Here is a 26,141-nt window from a genome sequence, read left to right as displayed (position 1 = left end):
TGCAAGGTACCTACATACTCTGACAGGCGCTGCCTGTGCAGCTTGCCCAGGGTGCCTTTCCCCAAGCCCCCAGCTAGGGCACACAGGGGCTCTGCTCAAACCCCACAAGCTGTGAAGAACTCTCTCTCTCTTCCCCAGGTACTTTTGTATCTTTAGTAGGTGCGACTGCGTCCCGTTATGTTATGCCTCGTTCTGATCATCCATATCAATTGGATCTCTCTGATGTGTGCTTACTCCTGCAGAGAAAATTTTGGATTTTATCCAGACGTTGGAAAAATTTGCCCATTTAGATTGCCTGAGGCCGATAACCTTTCCACTGGAAACCTCCCATCTGGCTAGAAATATTGCTCCTGCGCTCTGCAGGGATGTGATTCCTTTGCAAATAACCCAATATTCTACTCCAGAAATGCAGAACTGCCTCAAGTCCTAACCAAGAAAAAATGAGCTCTTGTTCCAAATTACACACATAAATAGAATAGTCGTTAAATTTGTCTTTGGGAAGCGGTCAAAAATGGACAGTGTCAATGTACTTTATCCCCTGGAAATGAAAATACCCTATTTAACAGTACAGCAGAGAGATCTGTGAAAACACTACAGAAAGACTAGAGTTTGATGGCAAAGTTTTCTGCCAAGAGATTATTTGTATTATGGATTCAACAGTATGTGGGTCATTATGACAAAACGTGCTATTTTTTCTGTTTAAATGATTCCTTATTTTTCTATTTTCTCTCTTATTTTTCTCTAGTGAAACATTTTATGCATAAAACACAAATACATGCATTTTTTCCAATTAAAAAAAAATAATATATTACATTCTATACCATTATATCATGTCATATCATATTATCCTACCTTTGAGTAAGAATGACTTTCTGAGTGAAGATCAAATTCCATGCTGCAATGTAAATGCCTGTCCATGCTTTGGAATTGAGGATTAATATTATTTTTAAACAACAAAAAAATATATTTTACAACATCCCCTCTTTAAACGAAAATGCACCTTCATTCAGAGTACTGCTGACACAGTAATACAAGGTTGATGATGAAAAATAACTGGTTATTTCAATACTTTGTGCACAGTAAGCACTCCTGCCAACACAATCAAGTTCTGAGGCAATTATAAGAGGACTTAGTAAGGTGGTTATGAAATGCAACTGTAGAATTAGCAAATAAAAAGACCAGACAGTACTGGAGAATACACGTGACTAGAACAGAGGAAATCTTGCTAAGTTTTCGGTGAGAATTTGTGTTTTATGTAATAATTTTGCAATTGCACTTCTTTTTATTGCACATTTTGCCTTTTCTATAAACAGAACATTAGACCAAACTGCCGATCCTGTCCAGAAAACACGTGCATCGACCGCCAGTTGGTACTATTGGCCATCTTGTCTTTTGAATGAACACATCTGTGTTGTGTCACACATGCTATCTGGCTCCAGAACTGCAGATTTCAAAGTAAAATAAGTCTTACATAAAAAAAATAGTTGGTAAAGGTTCCTACCAGAGTAATCAAAGGCAGCTTGGTTGGCAGGACGGGGGCCAGCATCCACGGACATGATGGGGACTGACTGCCGAATGTCCCAGAGCTTCAGCACACCGCGGGAGTCACAGGAAGCGATCATATCACCCTGGTGATGGTGGAGACAAAACCAAGGCATCACTCTTGTATTTTTGAAAAGAAGAAAGCATGTGAAACAGGGCTGGATACCCGTGGATGCTAGATATAGTGACTGTATGTATTTAAGTAAATGTAAGTTATTATTTGTTAGGTTATCACGATCTCTTGAGCACTACATTGACTTAAATACCAACACTGCTATAGGACTTCTGAAGAAAACACTCCCATGCTGCTCCTCAATAATGATTAAAAAATGAAAATTAAAAAAAAAAAAAAAAAAAGTGACAGAAAAACTTTGATTATGCAGCATAGGAACAAATGCAAAAATCAAAGAAGGTTGGGTAAAGGATGCCCAAACGTCTTTTTGGTTGGCTAATTCCTAACCATAACAGAAAGAAACCTCTAGCTACCCATATAAAAAGATCTACATTTTATTTAAACCTCCAATATAAAGATTTAAAATACCAAATCCCCAAACCAGCTCAACTGGTGTATGTTCAGAGTCATCAAAGTTTTTTCCTATTTGTGCAACGGTGCGAGAATAGATTAACAGATATTGTTTTGAAGGAGAATCGCAATGATACAGAACTGAGAATCAGGTGAAACACCAGCAAAGTGCTGCATCTGTGACTTTTTTTGTATTCAGTTAATTTTTATTTCTTTCATGTAAATAATGCATGCAAGAAAATGTGTGGGGTCATCTAGCAAATACGGGAATTAAGATCTGAAAATATCCACTGCCTTCTCAAGCAGAAAGTAATGGCCGACAAAATACTATCACGGTGTAAGTTTAATGAAATCTTTAGGTCCATTTGGAGGAGACCTAAATTGTCTAAACTCCATTCTAGCTTGTTACAGAGACTAATAGAGAGTAATACACAGAAACAAAGCAATCATTGCTTGGAGAATTCATTCAGCTGGCGATGAATAAGCTCTCAGCACTCGCTGTTTTGCAGGAAAGCTCGGTGACCAAACCAACACCATGTTATGGAGAACCTATTTGTTTAACTGTCTGTTCAGCTGGACCTGCTTAATTCGCTTTCATTTCACCCACTCAGCCTATACAAATGACAAGGTCAAGCAGGCCGAGCAGGAAACAAAACAAACAAAAGCAACAGATACACTCTGAATTACAGCAGGGTTTGAATTGGATCTCAACAAAGCAAATTTTGAGTCAGAAAAATAAAAAGCATCACCATGGATGCTTCCCCGTCCCTGACGCATTTCACAGACTCTCTCAGACTCTATTTTCTGGGCTGAGCAGCTTAGTTTCTTCCTTCTCTCATCCCCACCCTTTTTCAAAACAGGCAATTTGATAAATAACACCATTACACGTATATTTTGGTTTTAGAATATGTTTTCAGACTTGTTTTGGAGATGTCAGACATACCTAGTTCACTGCCACAAATGCTCTTTAGCTGCAGCTTTGGTAGCTTAGCAGCTCCAAGTGAGCTCAGCTGAGGGCCCATCTGGACACGACTGCACAAACCCAGGCAGCACAGGTACAGCAGACCCCCCAGTGGGTGCTCTGCGACTCCTCCTTACGTCAGCGGCATTCGTGTCAATGGATTTTGGATACATTTCTCTCTCAAGTGTTAGCATGATCCAGCTAATAGATCCTAACAGCACCAAGAACGCTTCACTGAAAAAGAAACTGCAAATATTGATCAGAGACGGTCCCCAAATGGTAGAGCTGACCTTGGCTTTCCCACTGACTTTGAATGAGAGATCATTACTAGCTGCCTCATTACGAGGCAAACAACCTTTTAGTACTGGGTCTTCCTTCTGAGAATTAATTTCTGCCACAGGAGCTGGCAACCACAAGAGAAGATCCAGACCCCATCCTCTTTCAATCTTGTGATCCTATTCTCTGCCATGTTTATTGTCTCCTGATTTTTACTACAGATCAAACCTGTCATAGGTACCAGATACCTTGAACCACCCTAACTTGTTTTTTTTTTTTTTTTTTGGAGGCAATTTGTGGACACACCAGAAGGAACTAGCCCCCATGATCCTTGCACACACCACTTGAACAGAGAAACCTGGCTTGGCAGCCATCTGGAGAAGATGGTCCTGCTCCCAGGGGTTTGTGATCCATCCTAGTAGCACGATCAACCAGCTCTTGCTGTCAGAAGTCTGCAGACTTTCCATCGTTTTCCTCCCAGATGCCTGGTATAAACACACTGTGCATAAAACGCAACGTTCAGCAGCACATTTTGCATGACCCGCATGAAAAGGCAGCAGAGCTCATCTGCAAAGAGTTGAGAAAGCGCAGGGCTCTGGTGGTAACACAAAGCACATGCCAACAGGTATTTTATCAGCCTCAGCATACTCTGCCCACAAGCTTATTAACAAATGCATCAATTACTGTTGCTACCTAGGCAGCTGCTGCACTAAAAGCATACCGCCAGGATTTTGTTAATGAGCCGGCTATTACATATCACTTCTTGATGCCATCTCTATCACATACCTTCTCTAAATCAAGTGAGCTGGAGATGTGGGATAACAGCTTCTCAATAGGAGCAAATAAACCAGGAATGTAATCAAGCTTAAGGACAATTTGAAGCTACATGCCACTCAGAGAAGAAGAAAGGGCTAAGTCACAGCTAAATGAACTCATTTGCCCCAGCCAGGGGCCATTTTCAAAAGCTTTAAAGTGGAATCCCTTTGAATTCTTGCACGAGCTTCTGGCTTTTTCAATCCTTTTGCAGTTATTATTTAGTTATTCACGGCAGAGCCCTCTGCCTTGCTCTTCGCATCCTTCATTTTGCTTCTTGCCGCACTAACATCTTTTTTAGATGTCTTTTTAATGATACATTTAACTGAACAGCTAGCTGGACCAGCAGGGCTGGATGATTTTCTGACATGTAAAAGAAGGAGACAATGAGATCCAAGGAGGAGATGTGTAAGAGCAGATTTACATTGTACTGATTTTAATTTACACTATGTTTTACACTGTAGCAGCCAAAGCTCAGTTCTGCTACTTTCCCTAATCAAAGAGCATGTCGGGCCATTCATAAAACTGGTAGGAGTTTCCTCCTAGCCTACATAATCCAGCTGGTACTTCTGTGCGTGTGCATGCTAAGTAATTAAAGAATTTACACAAGGATTCAATTAGTCTGGATTCAAAGCCTGGTTCTCTTCCAGGCTCCACGGGACTTTGCCTTCACAGCTCCACCTCCTGACTCCTTCCCTGCCCACTCGGTGCCCAGCTTTGTGCTGCAGACCTCTGACAAAAGGGGTTCGTACAGCAGAACCCCAATCTCAAACGGCACTCACAACCCATGGTAAAACATCTATGTGTAACCACAAGATGATATCTGCTGATCAGAAATGATTTATATCATTTCCATGAAATTTTTAAAGTCCTTTTTCCATCTTTTTTTTTCTTAATATACATTTTTCTAGTGAATATTATTACCTAGAGTAATCACCAGGGTACAAATGGGACAATAGAGACAAAGTGGGACTAATGGCCAGGTACAATTTAGTTTCACTTCCTGAAATGACTACAGATCAGTAAGACGTGAGCTGCAACAAGTGCTTTTACCTAACGTAGACTACAGTAAACGCCTCCCAGGAGTATTCTCCAAGTATCATTCTGAAGGCAGGTCAGTAGCTGTTTCACAGGCTTTCCTGAGTATTTTGGGAGGAACAGTGAGTGAACAAGCACTTTCCTTTGTTGGTTTGAGAACTTGTTGGGCCCTGCTGTGCCTGATACCATCCCAACGAGCTCGTTACGTCTTTGAGCTAAGCAAAAGGAGCCGGTCCTGCAGATGTGAAGCATGGATAGAAGAGGCCTTGCTGCAGTGCAAAAATGAACTCTGCTCCAAAAAAAATAAGAAGGGGCACACATGTCTGACAGAGTCCCACACCGAGCCCTCCCATCCCGCAGGCTGGAACGGGGCTTTCTGAGCATAAGCGATCAGGGGCAGAGGAATCCCAGAGAAGCCAAGCAGGGGCGGGTGAGTCTGCTGCAGTTTTAATAAGGAAAAGGCTTTAATGTCCAATTAAGCCAAATGAATTATGTAAAATATGATACAGATGGGAAAAAAAATGCAGATGTGTTCCATTATTAGGCTGATGACTAATCAATCACCACCCATTTTTGAAGTATCAGGCTTAAATCACCCTGGTTTCAAATGAAAATAGCATCTTCTGAGAAAGAAATGGGATTACTTAGCCTGGCAAAACTACAGAGCTACATGGATTGCCACTTTGAAAGTGCAGTGGCACATCTTTAATAATTATTTTCACCAAGAGTGGGGGGAAAAAGGTGATTAAGGTTTATTTATAGGCAGCATCAGTTTTCCCATCTGCTTTTTTACTCGCTTTTTCCTTTTGCAGTTCCAACTTTGCATCACGATCAAAGCAACCAAAGACCATTCATGTCTTAAGGCAACTAAAGAAGATAAACATCTAGAGCACCAGCAACTAGGGTCTGGTTCTCCCTTCTTGTGGCTTTTTTTAAAGCTTTTAATAGACATCAGCTGGTGAGATGAGCTCTTCTGGAGGCGAGGGGAATCCAAGACATAGATGCAGAGAGCCTCGTCCCTGTGAGCTTCACGGTTGGTTCCCTCCAACTTCATTAGCAGATGTCAATGAACAACTCCTAATTTTGCACTGTCTGGTTGACTGCTAAAATTGCTACAGCTCGCTGTAAGAATGTGCTTGGCTATTTTTGCTGAACTTACTGTGATTACTGATCTATTACAATCCCTCAGCGTTATGATCTGATGTGTAGGTTTTGAGAGCGGGCTGACTGTGCACACCCTGGGGCAAGTGCAGCCTCCCTCTCACATCCACCTCGACGCGCACTACAAGCATCGGACCAAGCAGGCAATGCAATATCTATTATTAGAAAAACATTACCGATTCAAAACCACAAGAATCTGCTCCAAGCTCTGTCTTCATCCCACTTACAGAGCGATATCAGAACCTACCCCACTACCTAGGAGGAGATGGCTGTCCTTTATCCTCTGAGCAGAGAGGCACGTGGGGAAGCCCTGACCCAGGGGTGAGCACTGTTAATGCCAGCAACCCTGCACAGGAACAGCCAGGCAGGGCTCAGGAGCAGAAGGGAAATCTATCATGGAAGGGTAAAGAGGCTCATAGATGTGTTTGCTTGGCATGGTCTGTGACCAGAAGTCTACTGCTGTTAGAAGTGGAGGAAAAGCAAACATATGGGGAGCTGGAGGAAGGATGTGGATGAGAGTCGCTGCTGATAAATCAACAGGTGTGTGGGCCACAGCATACTAAGAAGCTTAAAGACATCACGACAGAAAATTTTCATTTTTCCCCTTTTTCTCAGCGATGATTTTGAGACAAGGTGAGGAATATCCCAAAATGCCATTATTTTTAGATTAATTTTATCCTTTCAGACCATATGGAGACCCATAAAGAGCACCCCCCTGTGTCCTAAAAAGACAGAGCTCCATTGAAAATAATCAAAGAAGGTGGCAGAACTTTGTCGCAGCCAAATTTCCAGCTCTACCAACTTTAAAAATAATGACAGATCATGGGTCTCTTGCTTGTTTACATGCACTCTGCAGGCTTTCCCCTTGCTGTGTGAAACAGAGGGAATCTCTCTTCCCTTTGCCACATCAAGTAGGAAGAAGTGCCTTGTGGTGTTTGAGGAGAACAACACATGCTAGGCTTGCAGAAACCCTTTGCATAAATTTACATATGAAACCCAAGATCACTGCACTCCCTGCAGAGTTACTGCTAGCCATAGTTGACATTGCACTTGAAACAGTACTGCAAAGAGAGCAATATCTTTTGCAGAGAGGTTTAAAATAATCAATTTTGTTTTTCCTTTTTAACCATCAAAGAAGTGCCTTTGAATTCTGGGAGCTGTGCAGTGAGAGGAAGGCATGAATGATAATTGCCATTACTGGCTTTTCTCAGTATTTTGAGTGCTACCATGACTAAACTGAAGCTAGGTGACATCATTACCTGATTAGATGCTCCCAGAGCAATATGCACAGCAAATTCCGGAGGTATGCCACATTCTTGTCCAGAGATTTTACTGTTGCTCAAGTATGAGTTAATTTTCAAAAACTGGGTAGTGTTCCCTGTAATAACGTTAATATAGAGATGTGACGCGTGACTGCAAAAATGCATAAATTCCTGGTAGTGCCAACAGAGCTGTTGCTGAAATTGTAGGACATCGGGTCTGAAAAATTAAGTGTGAGTAAACTGCATACATTTTTTTTCAGCAAATTATCAAAGAAATGTGTAAAAAAAAAAAAAGTTCAACTTAATATGCAACTATTTTGTCTTTGGGCTTTTTTTAAGGGAAACTAAATGCATAAAGAAGAAATATCAACAATACATAAAATGTATCGACAGAAGCTCACCCAACTCTGTGTTCTGATAAGTGTATGAACGTTTCTTCCAGTTTCAAAGTATTTCAGGCAAAAGAATGATCAGTTCAACAAACTTCACCCCATTATTTCAATAATTTCCTCACCAAAAAAATCAGCGAAATATCAAAATAGAACAATCTGCATGCCTCTCCCTGATGGATTTCAGCTTTGCATTCTCAATTATTTTCAGATTAAATCATTCTGATATTCAAGTACCTCCTCACAGTGATATTTATTCAACTAGAGACTAATTGCATCTTCGTAACAGAGAGGCTTGTCCATTTTTGGCCCAACTTTCATTCTTGCATAAAATCATTTAAAATCCGACTTTGGTGCCATGTAAAGCTGCGCACTACGCAGCCATGCTCACAGCCTCACTTGAAGCACCCTGCTTCCCTTTGGCCATTTGATGCGAACTGGGAAGACGCTGACGAGACCCCTTCCAAACACAAACCACTGATCTGAACTAAACCTACTCCTCCAAAATAAATTTCCTTTCAACCATTCTGAAGAGTTAACTTTGCACTGACACGCTTTGTGTTGGAAGGGCTCTTACCTCTCTGCATGCAGCCAAACCCATCCTGCCAGCAGCCTTCTGCTTCCATCTCACCATTTATTGGGAAACTACCCTTGCATGAGGAAGCTACGGGATGGAGTGCAGGGATGGCAGCCTGCTTGCTCATGTGCTTTGGAGCATCGTTACTTGTGAAATATCACGTATGGAGGCAAGTTTGACTGTAATTCAGGTGGGAAATCGGATTTTCAAAAGCCTGGATGGATCTTGGTATTCTGGTTTTGTTTATTTTGCAAAATGACAGCTTTAAAAAACAGCAATTCAAATGAAAAATGAATTATGCCGGAGCCTGGGACCCACAGTGTAAACCTGGCACATGGAAGTTGTGGTGCTGGGCCTGGGCCAGGAGATGTAATTTCTAAAAATTCTTATTCCTGCCATTGCAACTTGGGATATACAAATTAATACTTCTCCTCTAAGGAAGAAGGGCAAATCTCCCATGCTGCTCGCAGTTTTGCATGCTAAGCAGCGTTTGCTCCGTAGATTGTATATGCGCAGGGTCACATTCACTGCAGAACACAGAATTCAGCAAACAAAATCACATTGAAGGAGATAATCTCCTTTTCTTTCAATTATGCTCACAAGCAAGTGGACAAAACAGCGTATTTGTAAAGATAAAGTCTGAAAACATCAGAGAAAATACTGTACAGTCTTAAATAGCAGCTTCTCCTGAGGAGTTTTTTTTTTAAGGACCAGTCTGACCTAAAGCACACAGGTTGGTTTGTTTTGTTTTGTTTTTAGGTTCCTCAAAACCAAATTAAGTCAAAACTATTTAAAAACAATGCCACACTTCCTGCTTTAAACATCAGAGTTTTCTAAAATCCAAATGTCTGTGCATCATCCTTTTTTTTTTTTTTAATCATGAAGAGACAAAGCTTTTAATATCCAAAATATGAAAATATGAAATTACAAGGGGCTAGGTATGCTATATACCCCTGAAGGGAAGTAATCAGATTTTAAAAATTCCAGATTTAAAATGTTCAGGGAATATTTCATAGTGTTTAGAAATACAGTCAGAAGTTTGAGTAAACGTATATTTACTTAGCAGAGAAGTGCAAAGTTAACAGATCAATTGCCTTGCTCCTGTAATAACAAGTATTAGGCATGGCACAAATGAATTTTGTGGCAGACTTGAGCAGAGAAACCCTCCCTGCTGGCTTCCTACCCCCTGTTCCTCCACCTGCACCATCCCTATGGGGTCCTGGAGCTCACGGCTGTTGTGGTACATGGTTGTGGTACACAGGGCTTGTCCCCAAGCAAGTCCAGCTGTCTGGGTGTGGGGTACACACTGCTTTGTGACATGTTTTGCAAGACCTCGCAGAACAGAACAGCTTGTACTGCAAGGAGGGGACTGAAAGGAGCGAAGAGGATGGGACACATCTCACCGGCAGCGAGGCCTGAAAGGAACACATGCAGACAGGCAGATACACACCTGGTGATGCCTGGTGCCAGGGCAGGCTGAAAGTGATGTCTCTACAAATACCATTACCAGAAAAAAACTAGGCTCCTTTTCTCCATAAGGCGCTCAATTATCCGGCAAGGCAAGAACAGGGCACAAGGCAGTGCTCTTCAGAGCTGAGCAGTGTTCAGGCGAGATGCTCTCCTTGCTGCTTCTTGGTGGCTTTGAAACACCCCCCTGGGTCCGGTCAGCAGGAGGGTGGAATGAAAGCACAGCTGGTTGAGTCCCAGCTTCTGCATGTTTTGTTTCAGTGAACGTTACTGGATGCTTTGTGATGTACTGAGAGGACTGCAGGGTGACACCAAAGAGCAGCAGAAGAGATCCCTGGTTTCAAACACAAAGCCAGCCCCGCAGCGAACCAAAGAAAGATATAAACCCTGAGACAGGGGTGGGAGGTAAAGAACTGGGGCAGAAAGAGCTTTCACCTCACCTCTTACCACCAAGTGTCAAATGCTCCAAACAAAACAAAGAGAATTACATCGACCTGCGATTATTTTCAGCATTAGGGGTCTTGACAGGACTGCGTCTAAAATCTCAAACCAATAAAAATTACCTGGGGGGCAATGGAAAGGCTGCTTAACTCCACATTTCCTAATGCAACGTGGGCCTTGATTGAGCAAACTTTGAGGCTAACAGAAAGCAACTTGTTTTCAGAACAAATTATAACTGTGAAATTGCTCCAAGAATAATCCAGGAAGCCATATCTTTCCTGGGTAAGAGAGCAAAGAGAATGCACTGCCCTCAGAGCTCACCTCTGCCCTTCTGAGGCAGGCAAAGTGCATTCTCAAGGTGTGTCATTTAAACATCAGGTGTGGATTTTTTTCAATCACGTTGAAGTGTCTTTGCTAGGAGACTCTGCCTTTTTTTCATAGGAGGCAGAATTCCAGCACCCTGGAAGATCCACCTCCATTCAAAGCAAAGCATCACGAATTTCTCTAGCCTCCTGCCCACGGTCAGATAAGTGCATAAACATGGGAGCTTCTGCTCAGACAGAGCTGGAGGACTTTTTGTAACTTCCAGCTGATTTGGGAGAGATATCCTGGCTTGTTTATCCAGCCTTCTACATTAAGCCTCTGGTATCAGAGCCAGATAGCAAGAATGTTTACAGTGATCCGAAGTAAAGATGAACCTACCCAAGGCTTCTGGAGTGCTTTCAGATCATCTTAGCTGGCCTACACACGACGGGTATAAAGCAGGGATGAACTTGCTAACTGGAGGGCTCTGAACAGCAATAGCATCAGAGATGATGGGAAGTGATTAAATAGCATGCCTGGCCAAGGAAGAGAGCATTCCAGGAAAATCATTTCCAAAAATAGGGAGGAACATGAATATTTCAGAGAATGGGCTGCGAATGTACTTTAGCACATTTTTCTGAGTTTTCCTATTATCGTGAGGAACTTTCTGCCAACTAATGAAAGGAGTATTTGGATGCAGATTCTGTTCTCTACCGTGACACAGACAGAATAGTCTTTTATTATTATTATTTTACTTCTCTGCTTTAAATGGGCTGAAAATGGTTAACTAATAACTCCAAAATCTTTATTTAAAATGTAATTCAGCTCTGTAATTATATTTCTTATGCATGGAGACAGAAATAAACTAGAGGAAGAACCCATTAGCCCCTTTGCATGTATAATTGAACACGTTTGATATTACTAGGTAACCTTTGCAAGTAACTGGCTTTGAGTTTATGCAAAGAGGTGAGCACTTTGAATACATAAATAACAATAAGAGCAGATACGTCTTTGATTTCGCATTCTGTTCTTTTCTTGTTTGTGTCTGTGAGATGCAGTCAGACATCCCTGGCTTTATTTGGCCATCCATAGAAGCATCAGAAAGATCTGACTTTTGCATCATTTGGGTGCAGTAATGAATAAGAACTGACATCAAATATCAATATTATTGGCCGAGCTAAATGGTAGCTGACATCAAACTGGACTGCTGAAGAAGTAAACAAAATCGAAATTTTGTTTTTGTTTAAAAACTGTCTGACATTATTTGTCCTTCAGTAAATCAATGGAAGAATGAGCTAAACCCTGCTCGCATGTTGGCTTGAGGGGGTAAAATGGGGCAGTTGCTATCAAGCATATTTTTACAGTCTTTCAAGTTTTCCTAATAGAATCTGTAATTCCAAATTTTCTTGTTTTAAGGAAACTTGGTAACCTCTGTAATGATTTTTTTTTCACCTGAAAACATCAAACAAACACAGTGTGGCAGATACAGATGAACACAGGTGAACGATAATCGTACTTGTGTTTGAATACAAATCCAATCTGGGGAAATTTTGGTTTCCCAGGCAAGGTGTACTCACGCATAAGGTACATAAGGACTTTAGTGCACTCATAGCCTTTGAAGAGAATTTGAGCATGCACAGTAGCCTCTAAAAAATACATCCTTACAAGCACACATACATGTTTCTACTCAAAGGCTCAGCCCCCAGTGAAAAAGAAATAGCTGAACCAATTTTCTCTACAAAGTTAGTTGTGTTATGAGTGCACAGGAGTAAAAGGTGCTCTAACATTAAGGAGGAAAGATAAATTCTTCTACACCACTTCAATTCCAAAACAGCTGTATGGATGTAGCTCAGATTTTCCCAAATTTTCAACAGGCACAGAACCAACGTGGAAAACTGCAGTTTATGGACTGGTGAATATGATACCTTTCAAGTCCTGACACAAGCACAGCAGAACAAACACCTGAGCAGTCACCACAAGGCAGATCCTCCAGACGGCTCACATCCAGCGAGACAGCCACCAACAAACGGCCGCGTGTTCCAAGTGCCAAAGTGGCACTTCTGGTCCTTAGAAAAGTCCCTAATTACAGAGTCTGAACACTGGCGAGAGCTCTGCCTTTAAACACTGCCCACCTAGCAAAAATCTGTTAACTACAGTTTCAGAAGCATGGCACAGTAAATAATTCACACCTAATCTGTTTCAGGGAGTTTAACGAGAACTTGTTCAATTTGTGTAAACGCATTATTATTTTTCTCTTTTTTCCCTCATACAATACTAAAAATACTCTAAAATATCCCTTCGTTTTTGGAGACACTGCCTGGGCAGCTCTCTGATCTAACTGGAAAATCTGTTCTTTGTTCCCGTGCTCTCTGTAGAGCACACTGTGTAATCAGAATTGCATGGTCTTTCAGCACTCCTTTGGGCCCCCAGCAGCCTCAGACACAACTATCACAAGCCCATTGAAGGGACTTAGGAGCCTACTTAAACTGATTTATACCCTGGCCAGAAGAAGAAGTGGATCTCTGGGACGCTTCACCATTACAGCACTGCACCCCCAGAGCCCTACCCCACAGATGGATGTCTGACATCTGGGATCTGCTTTGGGAGTCATGACATCATGATATTAAGATATATTTATTTTTTTTAAAAAAAAAAAAAAAAAAGATCCAGGCAGGATTCTGTCAGAAATTAGTTTTGCCATTCCTGCCTGATTAAAGAAACCAGATTTTTCCAACAGATCTTTGCTTGGCTGCAAAGCTTTGTCCAGGTCCAAGCACTAGGCATTCTGTTGGCTGCTCCAGAAGTGATGCTGCGCCTTTGTCTAAACATCCCATGCTCACAAAATCTTCCTGATAAAAATATTGTTGAGAATGTTATTGCTTCTATAAAACTTTTTCTTTCTTCATAAAACACACACCTTTTAACAAAAGCCTTGTCACTCAAGTACCTTTTTTAGCTTGGTTGGGGTGAAATATTTCAGTTTTTGTAGTGGGCAACCAACAGAAGGAAAGAAAACATTTCTTTGGTGCTGCCTTTGGTTGAAACCCAGCACTTGCTTCGTTAGCAGCCAGTGTGACAGCTCTAACTTGTGCAACTTGGGACCAACTCCCTCGCTTTTTCAGCAGTTTTCCCGTACACACAGAGTTAATTCATGTAACTGCAATTACAGCTCCCGAAATTATATTCCTCACTCCGTTTAATCAATGCTGCTCTGGATGTTTCCATTTTTACTAATTCAATCATTGAGAATGTCAACCAATGATTTCAGCCTAGAGTTTAATGCCAACTATAATATTCTTTACCAAAATAACATGCTTATCTGGAAGATTATCAGCACACAGCCTTTCAGCTTCCTGTTAATCATTACGGGTCACATTAGAGTATGAGGCTCTTTGTAAATACTCAGGTTAGAGACAGTGCTATATTATTGCCAGGTACAGTAAAGCTTTCCCTATTTTTTTTCTTACTGTTAAATATTTTTTTTCTACACTATCATGTCACAAAATACTGAGGCAGACTGTGCCTGTCAAATACACAGATGCATGTGGCAGAGAAAGAAGTAAGATGCCTTGGGAATTCCTATCCCCCTGCTCGAAGAAAGCTCATCCCACACTTTCTGCTCTAGGGTTTGTCCTACAAATGTATAGGGTTGACATAAGCAGATGGTAAAGCAGGAGCTGATACTGCAATAAGAGGAGAATATCCAGGATCTCCTACACCTACAACCAGGCATTTAGATCACAGCCTGCCACCAAGCTCAACTGGAATAAGCCTTTTTAGATAACAACTATAAAATTAATTATCCAGGAAAAAAAACTAACAGCAAATTTCATTTAAGTAACTAAATGGCTATGACAAAGGAGCATGGCTTAGGTATCTTGCACTGACAAAAGGTAAACGGAGCTCGGCACAAGGAGGGGACAGCATTATTTTAAGTCTCTGGGGCTGTGCTCTGGCTAGAGGAGTATAGCACCACATCAAACTGCTCTAGAAGTAATGCTAATGCTGAATTCAGCTGTGGGGGTATCTGAAAGACAGGCAGACAGAAAAATTGCTATGCAGAACTTACTTTCACGTTGAACGTAGCATGGTTACAGGAATGCAGGTGACCATAGAACGTGTGAACATGAAGACCCTAGGAATTAAACACAGAGAAAGCAAGTTGAGTTATAGTGATATCAATCATTCTACAGCCTTGTGAATATAAAGACCTTGACTTTATGGCTGTGGGTAAAGCAAGGCACTTTGAGTGGTAAAAAAAAACAGGTCCTGGTCGCTGGAAGAAGAACACATTTCTCACAATTACGAAGGATCTGTAATCTTCACAGAATAGCTAGTGGAAAAGGTGCATTCAAATGTCGTGAAAACAGACATCTACCTAGCAAGAGGGTCTGAATGAGGAGGTGCAATCACTGCTTCCAGAAGACCGAGCTCTTGCTCAAGGCAGTGATTCAGTATATGTGTTCTTGATACTCCACACACACCATTAAAGTCTTCCCTGAGGAATCACAAGCATGAAACCAAAATTAATTATCATTTGTCATCTTCCACATCAGGTTGTGAATGACCCACGCAGCGCAGGAACATATGTCAGATGTCATCGCTGATACCTGCCTTGTTCTCCCAGTGCAGCTGGCATCCAACTGTGATAGCTCATGCTAAAAACATGACAGAAGTAGTGAAATAGTTGCTCTTCTCTGTTTCCATAAAGATCACTGGTTTAATGGGTATCAGCAACAAAAACACCATTAAGAGTGAAATCCAGCTTTGATCAGTGTAATCATATCCTGCAGTTTCCACTGTAAGAAAACATTTTATTGACACTGGAACTGAAATTTGTTGCATTCTTCTAGAAGGGAAAGAAAAAGCCAAACCTGGAAGTCCTCCACTCCTCCTGGTAGGCCTGCTCTGTGCCTGTTCCAGCATGAGTCAGTCTCTCAGGAGCAGCAGTAACGTAGGCTATCCATACACCAGTCATGCTTTTACAGCCTATACCATCAGCCTCCTTCCATTTCTATTTTGCCAATCCCCAAAAAACTGCAAGCCTTCCTACTGCGACATCCTTGAACACTCTTTTCCCTTGACAAAACCTCCTATATGTTTATCATCAGAGCGTTTTATCAGTATATTCTTGTAAGTCCTTTCAGGAGAGAAGCACTGCCAGAGTGCAGTGCTTTGGTTCTTCACGGTTTTCAACAGGCTTACAAGCTGAAGAAAAAAACTAATAGAAGCCCCAAAAGTTGTTTATTTAAGGGGTTTCTAAATAATAAATCCAAGCCAATTATATCCTGCTAAAAAGAACAGTTGAATAATTATTATCCAAATAGGAACTCGCTGCTGGAATAGAAATCTGATTACACAAAATTCCCAAGATACTGACAGATAAATTAAACTTGATAAAGATAACATAATTGGAGACAACTATAACCAAGCACATATGAACAGTCGAGCCATAAAAAATTTAAAGTACATAAAATCAGCAGCAATATTAGTGTACCCAGCTCATGGAAAAACCCAAATGTCAGCATATGTTTTGCATGTAAAAAAATAACTCCTATAAAATAACTGCTGTTGCTCGTCAGGGCATAATATTTACTCTCAGACACTCTCAAATACCAATACATACACAGCAACCTTCCCATAAACACAGAAAAGCATGCCACCACGAACAAAAGAGACAAAAAAGCACATGGGTGCCATGCCACATAATGAATGTGAACTTTGTTTTCCCTTCTATCAGTCAACTCAGTATAAACCACCTGAAAAGGATTTTAATAATAGTAATAATAATAATAATAAAAGCCATACAAAGGGAACCGTTCTGTAAAGTGTTTTTCAATACTATTGCTGAAACTTAATTTCCAAAGCGCTACTTTATTTTTATTCAATGCACAGCTAGTGGTTCCTTCACCACCACCTGGGAAGCTGAACTTCCCTGCACTTGCGCATATAGATGCCACAAAGCTCGAACTGGACCGCTGTTAAAAACAAACTGTTTTGCTCTAATGGCCCAGCACAAGCCAGCAGCAATGTTGTCTGGATCAGACCTTGTGTTCGGGCAGCGCCGAGCCTTCAGCATCAAGAGCTCAGCAGGAAGATGCTCATGCCCCTTTTGCATTTGCGTTCTGCTTTTCACACTTTAATTATAAAGTCATTTACTCCAACAATGTCAGGCCACCCGCTTCATTCACCATGGAAGTGAGCCAGGTGGGAAGAAGGAAGGGAAGTCTCGAGCATCTGTTCTTCAAGGAAACTTCAGTAGAGCACCATACAAATGGGTCCGGGGCTCTCCTTGTCACCCAGAAGGCAGCCGTATGCACCAGCCACGTCACCGCATTTCTTTAAGGTTCAAGAATCGCTGGGCAAACACCTGGGGAATGCATCATGAGGAAAAAAACAAGGGAAAAAGGAAGAGCTTGTCCTAATACTAGTGCTGGGGAGGTGTTGTCAGATAGCAAAAGTGAGGTTCCTTTGCTTCGAGGTCTCACTGCCCATTGCCCCAGGAGGAACAAGCCCCAGGAGCCGAGCTGTGCAGCTGCAGAAGGGCACACGTCTCCTGCATCCAACCTCCAGGGTCTACCCAGTCTCCTTGAACACGCCACCCCGGCTGTTGGAAAGGGCAGTAAATTATGGAGAATACATTATTATTAACTGAGTCATCAGGTCTTGATTGAAATATTAATGGAGGAAATCTCCATTCTGTTCACTCCTTAAGCCCAATTACATTAATAACCACACATTCTTCTCCTGCAGAAAATACACAGATAATAGCAACATTCAAAGAAAACAAAATATGAAGGGTTCTGCATTGTTGTTGTTTTTTAAATGATTATTCACACATGCACAAACACACATAATTTTCCATTTTGAAACCCAGAAATTAACATTAGAATCAGCAGCTAGAAATACCACGGCATTATACTTTGGAGTCTATCTACCTCTCAGCTTCCACTGAACACAGATATTAATTGCTTGCCTGGGATGGGAGTTATCTAAGAGACTTCAGATAGAGAAAAAAAAACACATTTCTTTTTTTTTTTTTTTTTTTTTTTAACTGTGACCCAGTATTGCAGAGAAGCAGGCTGACCTTTGGAACCGTTGAGCTGTGAGCAGTAATCCCGCTCACAGTGATTAAACATGGAACCTAAATTCAAATGATTTTTTGTTCTTACTTTCACAGGATAAAAGCCTGAGAGCTCCGAATCAATAGTGAAACTCTTTTGTAAATCCACCCTATTGTGTCCATATAGATATACAAATAGTAGGGCAGGGCAAGTCAGGCTGAAGACAATTATAATTTATATTCTACAGCTTCTTTGCATCTGTAGAATTAAGGTGAACCATTAACTAATTCAACACAGATGTTGAATCTTCCTATACTTATTTTAATTACCTGTTTAACAAAAAACAAAAAAAAAAACAAAAAAAAAAAAAAAGGAGAAAAAAAAACACACAAAACCTAAGAAGCCATAATTCAAGCTCTGCTGGAGAAAACAAAACATACCCCAAACCTTTTGAGCATCATTTAAGAACTACTCATGTTTTTTATAATCTGCCTTTTTTTTATTTTCTGGGTTTTGAATGCCCTACTATACATGAAAACCTGATGCAAACAGACTTAATTTGCACAATTCAAAAATCAAGATAACAAATCCATTAGATCAAGCTGTAATACACTGTCAGCAATAGGTAATTATCTTTATTAGGTTGGTATGATAGGAGCTTTTAGATAAGAACATCTGAGTATGTGCTTTATCTAAATAGCGTTCAGATAAAAGATTTATTTGTAATTTCTTGGTTCATTTAGAAATTAACTCAAAGAAATGCTTTCATTTAGAAGGACTGAGCTAAGAGAAATGTTCAAACCATGAAGCACTCAGCAGTGAACTGGTCGCATCATATGCTTTACTATAAAAACAAACACAAAGGTATCCAGCTTTTCATGAAAGGTTTTAATTTTGTAACAGTACCCGAAATGAAGCTTCTGATCTTACAGAGCTAAAAGTTTTCCAGAAAGTCAAATAATCTAATACTTCGGAAGCTCACTCCAGCAGACGTGACCTTTCCCAGGCAATATGCTAAGGGTAGCACAGCACTCAGTGGGGAAGCTCTAACCTTTCCCTCAGCCCCTCCTGATGAACCCAGCCAAGGGCCTCCCTTTTTACAGTGAAGTGTGAAACGAGAAGCATGACTCCTGCTCGTATCCTGGCCTTGTTCATGGCACAGTCTGTCTGTAAGGCCCTTTGCACAGGTCAGCGCTTGGTTATCCTATGCTTTGCACCAGCAAGGCACTTGCCAGCCCTCCGGTAAACGTCTGATGTGCCCAGCAAAACACGGGCTCTGAAGTCAGTCCATGCTTTTAGGGGAACTTTGCGATGTGTTGCCTTGAAGTTGGTGCACTGAGAACATCAAAAGCGATCTGGATCTCTTTATGAGAGTGTGACCCACCACAAGGCTACCTTTCAAAGACAGAAAACTCATCCCTTGGGTATGGCAGATGAACACCAGATCTGGAGAAGAGTCTAGCAACACTTGGCCTCTACCTTTGCAGGACATTTCCTCTCTGCCAGTCCCTCTCTCCAGCCCAGCATGGCCACGTCTCACTCCTGCACCCTGCTGCATCCTGCACAGAGCATCCACCTCCCAGCTCCTCCGAGAAGGACTTCGTGAGCACACGACAAAAGGTATGTGTACAGTGAACAAGAGAGCAAAGCAATTTTACCGTCTGTCACCGCAGGTTTTACTGTGTTAGCTCAAACACGGGACCTTCAGCACAGACTTCGCTTCTGTTCTCCTAGCTTGGAACTGAGCCTGGTGGGGAAAATCATGCAGAGAAGACTATTTCTTGATGTTAGACCAAGGGTAAGGCCAGGGTATTACTCAAACGTTTTGTAATCCTGTATTTGGAGAAAAGAATTAACTTGTGGCTGTCATTTGCATGCTTTACTACACAAGGGTTCAGAGATGCAGGTACGTAAACCAGTCTGAACACTTCAGCTGCTGAGCTGCCTGCTATTACGCTGATCTCCCTCTCTCATACATAGCCCCGAGTTTTATTTTTTTAATTTTCAAGTTATTCACTACGTCTTCCTAAAAAATGAAAGAGAATTTTGAATGTCTTTAAAATGCATGAACTGGCAGAACAACTTTCATTCGGGGAATCACAAAATCTTGAGAAAGAGCATCTATCAGAAGCAGGTCGGCAGTACTCCGGGAGCTCCTCCTGCCAGCTAACCCTGATGCTGGGCTTTTCCTCACGAGCAGCCTTCCTTCCACTCCTGAGGCAGTAACATCAGCTGCTGAAAACACAGGAAAAGCTCTGAGACGCTCCTGAATCCTTGTGTTTTTCTGCATCTGAACTTTCACCTGAATGCAGTGTGAGTATGTATTTTGCGCTGAACACGCAGCTACATTCATTTCTCTTAATTGGGAAGAGAAGTATGTTTCTAGGCCAAGACCTTGTATGCTAAATCTGTTCAAAGGGAACCTTTCAGGCTCTCCTAACAAATACTAAAAACAGGATTTTATAGTGGAAGTGCTGACAGACGGTATTCTTGCCAGCATAATATAACCTGACTTTAAGATAAATGTTTCATGAATTTAAAAAGTTGAAAAAGGCTTCTCTGTTCAGCTTTGTTCTTGAGATGAAAGCGAATTATCTCTTTGTCTTCTCCTGACACTGGGATTTTTGAACTGCAGCCTGCTGAAGCCCGTAACCACAGGCAGTATTTAAACAGACACAACCATGTGGGATTCTCTCCTCACTGAACTCCTGTAGGAGACATCCGTCTTCTAACTGTGTAAGGAGGAAAAAAGGTTTAGAGCAAGGAGATACCTTCCTGCACCTCCTTCTGTGAAGAGAGAGAAAAGTCATCTCTGCTTAGAGAGACCACAAGGGAGCACGGCTCCACCTGCACCGTCATGACAGCATCCAGGCAGGGGAGGGAGAAGGCTCTTTGCCGGACCCATCATTCTCTTAAAAGAAAATAAATAGGGGAAAAAAAAAAAAACTTGAAAGATATTGAAATCCTTTCACTAAAAGTAGACCTGCATATTACTCCCTTGGTTGATATTGGCAGGTGGCTTCAGTAACAGAAGCTGCAGCATCTTAATAAGGATTCATAAGGCAGGTGAGCATACATCACCCTGTCATTACCGGAGGAGCCAAATTCGGTAATTGCATTCCTCCTGTCCAACGTCACTGCTGGAGCTGAAATGCTCCAGCGAGGGAAGGATCCGCAGCACGCGGCAGCGACGGCCAGGGAAATCCTGGATGCTGACATTCAGAACTGCAGATGTCACGGAGCACAACAAGGCCGCCCTCCCTCCCTGAATTATATGACTCATTTCTACCGTAATTAAAGTTTACATGAAATTAACTCTGCATTCCAACAGCCCTGAAAACAAACCAAGCATTTTCAGGAGGGAAATGTGTGACTGACAGAAACCTGGTACGACTGTCTAAGGCTGAATATCACCAGCTCTGGTGTTTCAACCAAAAAAGGATCAAAAAGGTGAATTACAAACTAGCAGAAATTGCTGGTGGAACATAAACAGGTAAGTTTTGAGTGCAGTGAAAAGCACAGAAAAGAAATACAAAAGAATTTGGTGTCGGTTTTAAACATGAAATGACGTGAAAGCAGAACAGCAATACCTAAGTTAGTTAAGTGTAAGAAAAAGCAAGGGAGCTACATGGGAAACCCTTTTTTCCCTCCCAGCTGCAGAAGTAGAGGATTTAAAATTTAAGTTTCTTGCTCAGCAAGTTCTTGCTTGCCCTCTGTTCAGAATTAAACTTCACCTGGCCTGCAGAAGAACTATGAAGGTGGTGGGAGTTCATCTGGGGACAGCTGTGGACAGCTTCATACAGCTGAAGGCTGAGAAGTTCTTCATGTCACAGAGTCAGTACAAATCCTGAGTGAGCCACCAGGACCAAAGTTATCACCTCTCACGTTTACTTTTATTGGGATAAACGAATCTGTAAGCCTCGTGCATTCACAGCATGGATTTTGTCCTGGCAGTCGGTATGCATCAAATGCTCCTCACCCAAACTTGAAATGGCCAAAGTGCAGAGAAAAATCCCCAAACAAGAAACAGAAATAGGGCAAACTTAACAGAACCCGTCTGCAATTCTTTTCTAGCCTTCAGTCCCTGTATTTTTCATTAATCAGCTGGAAGGGGTTGATTAATGCCCAAAGCAGGGGTCTTTGCAAAGCAACCAAGTTCTGAATGGAGATGAAAAGTGCATCGCTTTGTGACCATGACCCACCACATCGGGAACAACAGCACTCAGAGAGAGATGCCAGAGAGCCAGGCTGTTAGGTGAGCAACAATGAAGAAGCTATTCATTGGAAAAAGAAATCACTTGGAGGAGAAAGAAAAAAAAAAAAAAAAGTTACTTTGTAAAGTGGTCTTGAGATTTCAAATTTTGAACCAGTGAAAGAGGAGAGAAAGTTAAAGTCAGCTGTTAGGACTACAGCATACTGTATGCACTAGATCCCATCTAAGAAAAGAAAAAGTAAAGAGGAAAGGTCTAGGTAGCAATCCTAATAGTCATTTTTTTAGTAAGTTTGCTGGACGTATAGTGTTATGATGGTAACCTTTTATTACGTTTAGTAATAGTCAAACTGTGTCTCAAACTTGCATGCTTTAGATGTCATGGACATTCCATATTTTCAGCCTCTTGTTTAGCTAAAATACAGACATCACATGCTAAAATATAGATATAACGTGTGCCATGACCTCACACTATCAAGACAACTGATCACAAAACAAAACAGCTCTGGGTGCCCCTGAAGCAAACGACAAAACGCCTTCTGGTTTCACTCGCAGAATGACAACATTCAACACCTTTCTTAGAAAAAAGCCTGCCCTAAATTCAGCGTTTCATTGCCTCTGAAATGCCCTACACCAACAAACAGGCTTACGCTCAGACGGAAAGGCACGTACACGCGTCCTTGTGACCCCTGCCATACAGCGCAGTCCCATTAGAAGCACCTCGCTGACTCTCGGTTTAAGGATTACCAGCACGGCCCTCAGCACGGCACTGCTCCCATCGGAGAGCTGTATTCAGTCGTACTGGGAAAGGAATGAGGCAAACCACTGATTTTTAGAATCCCACCTGCTCAACACAGCTCATTAATCCTTTCACAGAAAAATTACTTTAATTTGTATGTTTTATCACACACCGAATTGGTTTAGCATTGCTAAGCCTATTAATGTTTCCCAATAAACTTAATGACTTAAATAAAACAGGAATAAATGTGTTTTTTAAGCCAGCAGTACTGCACAATAGCTGGTGACTGGACTTACAGGATGACAGAGTACGTAACTAATTTTGTCGCCTTCAAGAAAGAACACGTAGAGGGCTGAAGGCAGAAAATCTTTACTTGGAATATGCCAGGACAAAGCAGATGTCAAAACAACCTATAAATAAATACATAGTGCGACGTTCCTTTCATGTACAAGAAGAAGATAAAGAATAATAAATTTGGGGGAAAAAATATAAGAAAAAAAAAAATATCCAAACCAATACGAACACTTTTCCCAAAATGTTTTTGTCTGGTGCTAACAAGGTTATTGAGGAGAAAAAGCATCTGAGAAGGGAGAGCTCTTCATCTGCCCTAGCACTGTTTCCCCAAGAAGCTCAAGGCATGGCACGAGACCACAGATACACCGAAGAGAAGACAACTGCTGGAAGCCTTTCTAGAGATCTCTCATGAAATTACCTGCATGGTTACATACTAAACGTATGACTACATGTTAAATTATAAAAATATTTCCTATGAAGTTCAGCCTGTCATAGCACCAGGACTATATCTGGGAACAACTGTATTATGACTAAGATTTTTTCCCAATAGCAGAGGCACCTATCTCAGCATAATAACAACAATAACACAAAAATAAAAGCAAACATCAGGCTCACATGTATGCAGCCTTGGAGTGGCATCATGTATGCAGCCCCAGACAAGAGTTGCAGCCTTCGTTTTTCATGAGTTATTAAGGGCAGCCTGCTCTGTAATTGTCGGTGAAATAATCTCATTGACACATACAAGTTAGGAAATAGAGGTCTCATTAACAAAGCCTCTAGCCTTTATTAGATCATATAAATAACCAAGAGAGCCTGCAAAAGATCGATTACAGCCTTTAAACGTTTACAGAATCAGTGTTTAATTAAGACCATTTTAATATGCAAATCAAGCCTAATTATCATCATTTGTTAATGTTAGTCTGCCTGGGCTCTAAGCAGCTTCAGCTGCAAATCTGGTAACGGGATCATATTTTTGCTGCTTTTTTTTTTTTTTTTTTTTTTTTCCTCGGAGGAACTGCAGAGGAAACAATCAAGTTGTGCTACCAGCACATGCGAAGGCTTTCAAAACCACATTTCCATTTACCGTTTGGAGATGAAGGTCAAAAAAAAAAAAAAGTGCTCAGCGTAGCATAAAATCTAGCAGAAATGTTATGCGTTTCTTCACCCACTATTTTTTAGAGTGCTTTAATTAATGCATTTCCCTTCAAAGTATAGAACCCCTCTGGGAGCTTCTTTTGATGAAAATCTGCCCTTGTTCAACGCCGTGATTGAATAGATTGGTTTCTAACACAGCCCACTGTCAATCAGAAGCCGAGCCTGGGACTTCTTTCTTCCTACCTTCTCTGCCCTGGGAACAGGAGCCCTGCTACGCCGAGAAGCCACGGCAGAGCCCCTGGAAATTCAGGTGTGGAGCAAAGAAGAGAAGAAGACGGCCTTCGGCAGCATGATGGGAGGAGCAGCCAGCCAGGAATACAAAGCAGCACGGGAGAAAACAAGTTGTCTGCATTTTGATCCCTGAAAAAGTTAAATACTCGGAGCACACATGAAATTGTTCTGGGAAAGGGGGTGGGGGCTGATAGACCATCCAGGTGAAAATGATTTCCCTTCCCCAGCACGGCTGCTCTCCTGCCTCCGCGATGAGCTGCGGAGATTACCATGATGCAAGAGAAGCACTCACCGTTGGGAGATATTGATTTGTTGTTGAATGCTTCCACATTGAGAGAGCATGCAACGCTTCTGTTTTTAAATGTTTTACAATGTATAAGGTCACTTCTTTGTTTTTCTTTGCCGTTGCGTTTTACTTCATTGCATCGTCAGTGCTCTGGACCCTGTAGCAGCCAACCTCTGGGTTGGTTGAGGGCAAATAAAAAAAAAAAGCTTCTGCTCTAATAGGTAATGAGTCTTTTAACACAAAATGAATAAAAAATAAATAATCAGAGTAGAAATAAAACGCAGAAGTCAGCTTGGACCCCTCCATTTCAAACAGGATCAACGTGGCTTTCCCCCAGCATCCTACTGCCTAGAAGATGAAAGGACTCGGTGCAGAAACCCGCGTTTTGAATACAGCCACCAAGCCTTGGCTGGACAGAGATCCACCAGGCAATCACTGCCCAGCTCCTTTTGGAAAGGCCCACAGCAAGTCCACGCAGAAGTCGAGCTGGGCGAGGGGACAAAGCCTGACAGAGCAGGTCAGTAATGACCCTGGGAGCTGCTACGATTTCTGAGTGAGTATCTGAACCTGAGCAAGCCATGAGAATGTGAACAAACCATCCTCAGAGAGGAGCACTACAAAGCTTAGTTTTCTAACGCTTGCTGTTAAGTGCAATAAAACATGCCAACACTCTCCTACTTACTTACCCTTCATCAGATAAAACAGCCAGGGCATGCACAGACCCTACGCAAGCCTGAATTTCAGTGGCACTTCATGAAACGAGTGAAACACGGACGTTTTCAGGAAATACCTGCAAACCCAAGAGCAGGGCAGAAACACCAGAAAATAAACACGTGTCTGGAAGGCTTCCAGGAGGAGAAGCTCTGTGTTCAAGCACAGCGTACACACAGCTGCAGCAACCAGTTATCCCTACAAGTTATCCCACCAGGACAGGGACCAGGAGGAAAGAAGGGAGGACCACTTCAGAAGATTGGTTTATTTGGGCATTTTCTGTGCTGCAATGCTGCAGTGGCTGGTTTTGGCCCATGGATGTTTCATAAAAGCGGCAGATAACAGCGCTGAGTCACTTTGTATAGACAGCACAGTGACAGCAAGGAGAGTGACGTGGCCAAGACAATACCTGAGCAAATAATTCACAGCCAAGGGGGTTCAACAGCCCTCTCTAGCCCCGCTGACACTTCCCAGACCAGGAGAACCACACGTGCTCCAGTTTGCCAACCCAGCAACACACAAAACCTGCTACTTCTGAAGGTTCAGCCAGGTGGTGATGCCGTCCACAGCTACTATTTCAAGCCCAATCTTGCTCTACGTTACACACTGTATGGTCTCATTATATATACAGATGTCCATTCATTTTTGTATCCTGCTGAAGTCTTGGCCTTAGTTTCTCAAACCGAGCCTGCAGCTCC

General features: G+C 41.8%; 1 protein-coding gene across 1 annotated transcript in view; it reads right to left on the bottom strand.

Annotated features, from left to right (window-relative positions):
- SPAG16 (sperm associated antigen 16) overlaps positions 1 to 26,141 on the bottom strand; it is a gene marked incomplete at its 5' end in the record, with an annotated part of 402,351 nt that overhangs the window by 93,918 nt on the left and 282,292 nt on the right. The window contains 2 exons of the mRNA XM_082763211.1: positions 1,502 to 1,628; positions 14,823 to 14,888. Coding sequence (XP_082619337.1) covers positions 1,502 to 1,628; positions 14,823 to 14,888 — 193 coding nt within the window. The remainder of the gene's footprint in view (positions 1 to 1,501; positions 1,629 to 14,822; positions 14,889 to 26,141) is intronic.

This window comes from Aythya marila, assembly GCF_965140915.1.
Source record: "Aythya marila genome assembly, chromosome: 6".
Classification (NCBI taxonomy): domain Eukaryota; kingdom Metazoa; phylum Chordata; class Aves; order Anseriformes; family Anatidae; genus Aythya; species Aythya marila.
Note: the sequence above shows the minus strand (reverse complement) of the source record. Positions and strands in the feature narration are given on the sequence as shown.